The 8820-nt window shown below is 38.6% G+C and overlaps 1 protein-coding gene across 8 annotated transcripts in view; it reads right to left on the bottom strand.

The window, feature by feature from the left end:
- The window catches only part of ppfia1 (PTPRF interacting protein alpha 1), a 51153-nt gene extending 42966 nt beyond the window's left edge, over window positions 1-8187 (bottom strand). For 5 of the 8 annotated variants that reach the window (XM_008303172.1, XM_008303176.1, XM_008303169.1 and 2 more), the window contains exons 1-2: window positions 7111-8187; window positions 4528-4797 (exon numbers count right to left, since the gene is read on the bottom strand). In XM_008303172.1, the coding sequence (XP_008301394.1) occupies window positions 4528-4797 (270 nt within the window). In that variant the 5' untranslated portion in view covers window positions 7111-8187. The remainder of the gene's footprint in view (window positions 1-4527; window positions 4798-7110) is intronic. The other 3 variants (XM_008303174.1, XM_008303175.1, XM_008303173.1) reach the window with 1 other exon arrangement.
- Window positions 8188-8820: the final 633 nt, after the last annotated feature.

Raw genomic sequence — 8820 nt, forward strand, 5'->3', positions numbered from 1 at the left:
CTGATAGTGAAAACTGGCCTAAACAATGAGCTTTTGTGGATTTGGTTGGTGCTTTTTGGTGACATCTGGAAAATTAAACCTATGAATGAAACAACACAAAGCATCACGCTAACCAGGGTTTTTCCTGCACAGATGAATTACTGCCACCCCCCAAAGAGGCTTTAGTTGCCTCCCTCAGAGGCAAGAGCCATAGACAAAGCAAAATTACCAGCACCGGATTGATAAGAATTTTAACAAAATCTTTTTTTCATTTCACAAGTTATGTTAAGTGCAGTTTTACTGATTCATGCAAACTGAATTCTCTGTTTATCAAATGGTCTGAAATGACAAGAAAATTCCTAGATGTCTGTGTGTAACAGACTTACTGCCTTTATGGACCAATCACGCTTACTGTCATGCGTAGTCAACCTTAAAAGGCCCATTCTGCGCCAGGAAAAACCCTGCTAACTGCTACCAGTTTTTCCTTTTTTACTGCCACTTTTACTGCAATCTTCACAGCAGTTGTAGAACACAGCTGGGAATTCACTGCCAGCAGGCACAAACAGTGATGCCCACTTCAAGCACAACCATTACAAACTCTGGCTGACACAGAAGCACAAAAACTGACTTCACCGCAACATGTGGGTCCTAATTTTAGATGACTTCAGACAGAACTGGTGTCAGTGAGGTATCTTCAAGATGACATTTGATTGTGGGATCGTCAGACCAATTAGAATTACGCACACAATGCATATGCAAGAAAAGAACAAATATGCACCATCCAACAGTTCACCGCTGGAGCTGGAAAAAGCTGTTGACGTGTGAGCAAGCTGCCCTGGAATGTTTGTGCATTCCAGTCAAAGGGTACTCTCACCAGGAGGGAGGGAACAAGGGAGAAAATCGCACCTCCCCTTCACCTACCTACTCAGCCTGGACACTGGACCAGTGCAATAGTTCAAGGTGGCACCAATTTCATCCCTCATTGCAGCTCACCAGGCTTCTCCTGCTTCTTCTAATTACATTTTCTTTTCAAACACTTCTTAAGGGTGTTGTAACAGCCGACACTCTTTCTCAACTGTATTATAAACCGCTAAACAAGGTCTATAAATGGCGTATCAGTTCAGATAAGAATCACTTTCCAAATAAGTACGTAGTTTACAATGTGGATACATTTAATAGTCCTCCTTCCATAAAAGATGAAAACAGGAGAACAGAGTTGGCGCGCAGCTACAGCCAATGTCTTTGTGTGAACACAGCAAGTAAGCGCTTAGGCTGCACGGTACTGGACAAAACTCACACTGTACGACTTCATCTCTGAGATATACATCAATACAAAAAACAATGCAGGAATTTTCAGCAAAGGACTTGGATCACTCTATCAATAAATAAATAACTAGTCATTGTAGAATTACTTTAAAAAGCTCTTTGATACCTTTCTCATATGGCGTAACACTGGCACAGACGTCCAACATATTTTTCTTGCGTTTAGATGGCATTCAGTTCTAACTTTGCACTTGTCATACAGAACTTCGGGCTAAAAACAAATTACTTGTGTGACAACAGATGCAAGACATCGCCTGACAGAGTACCTGTTTTCAGTCAATATCCTTTCTACAGGCAAAATATTTGCATACCACTGACACTGCAACCAAATCTTCCTTTTTAGTGTTTCTCTTCTGTTTCTCACTCATTTTGCTGTGCACATGTGGAGTCTGCATGTTAACAGTGTCTTTAAGAAAAAAAAAAAAAGTCACCTCACAGTTCCAACAACGTGACCATTGTGCATGCACACATCACAATCTCAAAACTACAACAATACATTTTGCAGCCCTCATGCAGCAACAGAAAGCCAAATGAAGCACTGAGACATTTTTACACTTTGCTTAAGTGCTTTTAAAAAATGACACCTAAAATTAATCAAATGTACAAATCTGCATTCTGTAAGGGGTTGCTGAAATTTCTTGATTCTAAATTCAAAATATGATTACAAAACCTCCTCATTCATTTAAGTCGGAATATCAATGAATCAATGTGTCAAAGATGGTCAACAGTAGGGAGCGTACACCTACAACTTAAAATATAAACAGAAACCATTTTAGAGGAAATGTTGTAAATAATCGAGCTTAAGTGAAAACAGTGACCAGACAGCACAAGCTATAACCGCAATGTCCATGCTTCAGTTCCCAAATGTAGGACCTGTGTTGCATTTCTCTGTCCTTGTTTACACTATTAACTGTCAAGTAAAAGAAACATTATGCAAAAAAATTAATAAAAAAAATGAAAACCCCCAAAACTTAGTTCTGGACTGGAAATATACAGGAAAATGACACGAAAACAAAAGAGTTTTGCACAGTGTGTGAACACCAGATTACAGCACATAAAGCGCTTCTACTTTTTTAACAGCTGGATTTTCTTGCCTTCCAGATACAAATCCCAGGAGGCCTGGCAGAAAGCCAGATGATCAGCTGACTGCACCACATCAGCATAAGCAGCAGCATGCATGCACACGTACAGACGCACACAAAGAGCCCACATATGAACTCAGTTGTTTTAGTCTGACAAAAGGCCTCAGTTACTTCTGTATTGGAAAAAAGGAAATGAAAATGCACACATTGAATAGAGATACATTTCTGATGATGTGAGACTGAATGAGATTTTCAAACCCAAAACAGACCAGACACCACTGTAGACATTCATGTAGACATCTTTAGAGACGCTATTGTGTTGTGATCAGAAGCTATGCTGGTCTGTGACTTATCCAAAAAGACAGACTTCATCACTCTAAGCATAAACACAATGCATTAAAGAAAAGTCTGCAGAATCTTAACATGTTACTCATTGTGAGGATATCAACAGGATTCCAACTTTCACATCTTAACCTTTTCAGCCTGAATACGCCTTCAAATGCATTACATGCATCCTTAACTGCAGCTTTTAAAATTTGCTACTTGCATTCTTTTAAATCGTGACTTCAACTTGAAATTCATTCACTGTTTAGCCCTGGTATGAATTGCACAATTTCAGTCCACCAAGACTTCCTTTGGCTCCCTATAACTCCAAATCAGTCATCTATCACGCTCTGAGCTGTGATCACCCAAAGTGTGCAAGTCTCTAGCTTTCCACTTTTATTTATTCAAATCTGAGACCAACATAGAAAATCAACAGCACACTGACTTTATATACTGGCTGCATGTTCAACCAAAAGTTCAACAATGCTTAACTGATGGTCAGCCTTCTGTTCTGTTCTCTTATGCATCATTAAAAGCTGGAAACCTGAACCTCTTTGTTTTAAATATAAGACCATGGAGGGTAGAAACATGAGTCATTAATACAACAAAGACCTGCAAGCAGATGGACAAAGGTGGGCTCATGACTTTCTTCACGTTATATTATGCAAACAGTAGAAATAGAGACACAGCTATCACAAACTAATTACTATGAGGAGCTAATCACGTATTAATTCTATGCAAAGTAGTAAAAATATCAGTGAAAGTTGTCCTGTTTTCTATACTGCACAACTTCACATTTATCTCCAGTTCGTTGTGCCTGCTAGGTTTAATAACTCAATTTTGAAAAACTACATCCACTACCTTCATACCCTTTTGTTAAACACAAAACATGTTCTATATATTAGCATATATATGCTAGTCAGTTCATTGTGATAACAGTTGTGATGATTATTAATTAGTTTATTAGGCTGGACTACTCAATATGACTAACTCTACCCATTTAAATGTTTTCTCAAGCAGTAAAATGGCTTGTAGCATACCATGGTGGACATAATTTGCCTGAGTTCACACCCCATTGCGCTTTACAATCCTTTGGCCATACAACTCCCAAAAATGTCAGACTCTGGTACCACTTTCTCTAGTGTGGGTGCCAAAGATCTGTAAGAGCTGTTATCCAAAAGTGAAACTGACACTTGGCTAACAATGCTGCCAAGAGTCATGCAGGAGGGAAAGCTCTGCAGTGACACCAGTGTTTTTCTGCATAAAAAGTAACAATGCAACTAAAAACATGTAGAAATTTGATTCACAAATGCTGATGTCCTTCTATAAACAAACATTAAACAGGGTTTTTCTGGCCTTAGAATGGGCATTTAAGGGATGACTACACACAACAGTAAACATGATCAGTCTAAATACAATAGAAGTCATGACTCTGTTACCTCATGTGGCAAAAATCTATGTATTTTCCTGTTATTTGTGACAATTTTAAAAAACAAAATAGCTATTATGTTTGGGCAAATCACACCCAATTTTCAAACTGGTTAAAAATTTAACTGCTGGCTAAAAACCTCTTCAGCCAAATCTCGTCCTAGTGAAAATCTCTGAGTAAATAAAATAATACTATAAATGTGTGACATGCCATATCTTGATGGTGTTTGGAAAGACCTGAGAGGTTTTTCAGTTTTATGGGACAGCGTAGTCCAGAGCAGCTGCTGCAGTTAACAAATTGTGATTATTTTACATTATATTCATCAACAAATCAATCAGCTCTACAACTTGCTTTTCCCAAAAAAAAAAGAAAACTGTCCCCCTTGCTTACCTGTGGCAAAGCAGTGTTCAGTTGTCTCTGCAGCGAGTCCCTTTCATGACTAACTTCATGCAGTTTACCCTGAGTCAGACCCAGATTCTCCTGAGTTTCTCTCAGAGTCTCAAGAAGACGATCTCTCTCCTCCAGCATGGACACCATCAGCGACTCGAAGTGACCCTCCGAGTCTGACTGCAGTGGGGAGCCAGAGCCCCGGCGGCCACTGCCGCCTCCCCCGCCAGGCCCTTCAGCCTCGCTGATAGTGGGCATCACCTCGCACATCATCTGTAACCGTGGTTTGGCAGGACAGAGTAGAAGAAAGTAGGTGAAGCAACAGTGTTTAGATAGAGTGAAGGAGAGGGAAGAAAGAAGATGTAGAAAAAAGTTAGCCAACTGCAATGTTTTGGATTAAAACATCTGAGACAGGGCTGCAGCCAACATTTATTCTCATTCTCGTTGAATCAATTATTTGCTTTGTCTTAAAATGTCACATGATGTCAATCAGCGTTTCCCAAAGCTCAAATGTTTTTTATTCCCACAACCCAAAGTTCTATGAAACACTGAGGCTTACATACTTCACATAGTTTTACCTCTGGTTTTAAAATTGGATCAGTTTTTGTTCATGTTCTAACACAGACCTTGTCTTAATAGATTTGAGATAAAACAGATGACAGTGAGGCACATTTAAAAGTGCACCTGCGGGGATGATTTAATCAGCATTCTTTGCAGATACTGCAGCACTGTCCATTACAACAGCTTATGTAGTGAGCAGAAGGGAATACAGAGCCGCCAAATCAGCTGAACCTACTTACCGATTGCTAGTAATGGTTAACTGCTACTGGAACATAGTAGCCAAGAGAAAAAATTCAAATTAACCTACACTTTCACTGTTCAGAAAAAGAACAGAGATACTTCAATCAATCAGAAAGCTGATTATCTTTACGTTTATTGTGTACATCGCTGCATCTGACAGCAGCTGGGAGGGAAGGCCTGAGGAATTACAGTCAGTCTCCACACCAAGGGGCTTAGGTCCTGTAGACAGACTGCTAGACAAAAAGCCAAGAATCATGTGAGCTGGATTTAACATACCTACAAGGAACAACAACTTACAAATTGGAGCAAGTGTAGCAGCCAGAGCTACCCCTTCATCTTATTCTTTGCCACTGGCTGAGATGCCAAAAGCCATTTCCTTTAAGAAATCAGTGTTCGGTTCAGTGCACCAACACTCAACTGCACTGTGTCTTTTAAGGACTGTGGTCAAGAGCTGGACCAAACCTGCTAATTAACATGACAAAAATCAGCCATCCATCGTTAATTAAACTGAAATTAAAAACTGTATGTTTCAGGTGATAAACACCGTTTCTGGTTGAATGAGACAAACTTAACCTAATTTATGAGAGGCAAAACACAAAACCAACGCTTCATATCGAGGTCAAGCCACTCAGGCTCAACAATGTTTATGAGGGGGAGGGTCACTCAGCATCCATGGGAGGTAGTGACAGATGGTGGGTCCAGTGTGACTTAGCTTTGACATGCCATACGTCAAAAACTAAAGATGACAAATCAAGACATGAAAACAGGATACCCATGTAAATAGATATGCAGTTACTGTACAGGTACAATTAACTTTATGAAGGAGTGGCTTTGTAAACTTCAAAGTCACTCCTATACATGCTCATGGGGAATCTTGGGTATGTATAATATTGAAGATTCTTAACCTTAAGATTAACATTTGTCAGCTTAATTTGTATTGTATTTTAGGGCTGAACAGTTAATGAATTTGACAATCATGATTTCTAACAATGCAAATCAGGAAGATTGGAATTTAAGATTGTACAGCAGGTCTCATCCAGGGTTTAAACTGGCATATCAATAGTTCTTCAAATTCCTGCCTTTCTTCTGGCATGACAGTCATGCTTTTGATGATATCTTATGTGGCAATGCTCCATCACAAGTTTTAAATCTACTACACGGTTAATAGTTAAGTGAAGCTCGACTCAAATTGCAATATCGACTAGATACTATAATATTGTAGGGTTAATATTCAAATTAGTCACCTAAATTTGTAATACATATAACAGTAAAGGTTGTTAACTACAATATATGAATTACTAAGGTACATTTACTTTCAAACCTGGATAGATAAACTTGTTGGGTAATTCAATAAGTTTCACTGTCTATTATCCATTTGATTATTTTCTCAAATAATCGAGTTTGGTCTATAAATTGTGTGTGTTTTCCAAAACCCAAGATGACAGATGCCTTCAGTTTGTACACAAGATACCCTGTTTACTGTCATCGAGGAGGAAAGAAACTACAAAACATATACAGCCAAGAAGCTGCAATCAGAATGTTTTGAGTTACTTCTTTAAAATAAATACTTAAACAGATCAATTTCTCATCAAAATAATTCAACAGTTGCCAAATAATTCATCATTGGAGTAATCATTGCAGCTCTAATATATATAACGGTGAGATGAGAGTTCAATCAGCGTTTTCCACTATGAGGCAGCCACACACACAAACACACGCACGCACTAAAATGATGCTACAACATATGGATGAAGTTATTTAGTGTGCACGTGTGTCTTTTCTCACCTTTGAAGCGTAACGTTATTCCAAATCTCCTTTGTAATCCACGTTATTTTGTGACAAGTAAACAAAGTCCAGGTACTCCAATTGTATGTCACAGCCTTATCAAGCTTCACAAATATCCAAAGTCATTCAGAAAATATAAATTCCATTCAGAGGCTGGGATGCATTAAGGCTGTGGGGGGAGAAAAAAAGTGATAATTTCCTAAAGGCCTCAAAGCGAAACCCACATAAAGTGAGCAGGGGGGCAGTATTCCAAGTTTGGCCGGCTAACTCAACGTTAGCAGGCTAGCAATAAGTAAGCTGGTGATTCGATGATTGCATATCTGGATTTAAAGTGTCTTATCTTTGCATCTCAAAACAAACACAAATCAATTTCAACTCGCCGAAAATAACATCTCACAACAGGTAGACGTGTAAAGATACAGTTAGGTGAAACAGTGACAGCTTTGCTAAGCTAATTTGAAGCAGAATTCTTTGGCTTGAAGTCAGTTTAAAGTGCTAGCCAACGTTAGCCACTAGCCTGCTAGGTAGCTAACGGTTGCTAGTTTCATCTACTAACTTAGCTGAAATAACGTCAGGTAGACATTTAGGGGTAAATCTCGTATAAAAGTACACAACATGATAAAACAAATCTCTCGTAACCGTTTATCTTACATTATCTAAAGTAGTAAAAGAGTTTTTAAAATCCTGAAATAGCTCCGCTTCAGTGATTAATCTATCAAGTAGCGTTAGCAGCTAACGTTAGCTTCGTTAGCTCGATTCGGTTGGAGTCGCGTCACCACATCACGGCTCCGCTCGGAAACTTCCAGCTAACATTGAGCGACGTTTCGGTCCGTCTATGGGGGAGAAACCAAAACCGAGGATGAAAACTTATAATCCTTTCGTTTCTATCCGAGTTTCTGTCGTTCTCTCGGTATTTCCACCCAAAAAAGGTCCGTCGGTGCGGTCCTTCCCTGTCGCCACTGACTGCCAGCCTCGGCAGTCGGGACAGCCAATGGTGGGCTCCGTGTCGCTAGCGCTTTTCATTAGCCTGGGAGTCCACGGGAGGAGAGCGCTTCCCCGGCTGGCAACAGGAGGAAAAGGAAAAGCAGCAGCGCTCACAGTTCCTGTACAGATCCCAGGTAATAACGACACAGCCCACATCATCAAAAAAAGTTTTACATTTACAGGACTTTAAAGTGTCTGGAATGTCACATACAGGTGTCATTTTTATTTATTTTTCACTTTAGTCAAGGAAATTTGTTCAAGTGTAAAATATTATATATTATCAGGTGAAATTGTATTGTACATAATTTTGTGTTGTAAGTATTTTAATAATTACTTTACTGAGGTAAATTTGTAATAATATATCGTCTAATGCTGTAAAGTCTGATCCTTAATATTAAATTTATTCAGATAAATTCACACAATATATATATATATGCATGAATATTAATCATGTAGGGTATTAATCTTAATATATAATTTAGTCAGGAAAATTTGTGATCATATATAACCTAATATTATAGGGTCTTTACCATAAGATATACATTTGTAGTATTTATAATATTCTGGAATCTTGACCTTAATATTTGTACTTGTCAGTCAAATTCACATAATAAATAATGCTGCTGGGTCTCAGAGCCTATATTTGTTGAATTTGCATAACAAAAATGCTGTGAAGTCACATTTGTAATATGTTTAATATTGTGAGGTCTTAACTTTTATATTTAA

This window comes from Stegastes partitus, unplaced genomic scaffold (genome assembly GCF_000690725.1).
Source record: "Stegastes partitus isolate 25-593 unplaced genomic scaffold, Stegastes_partitus-1.0.2 Scaffold1949, whole genome shotgun sequence".
Taxonomy (NCBI): Eukaryota; Metazoa; Chordata; class Actinopteri; family Pomacentridae; genus Stegastes; species Stegastes partitus.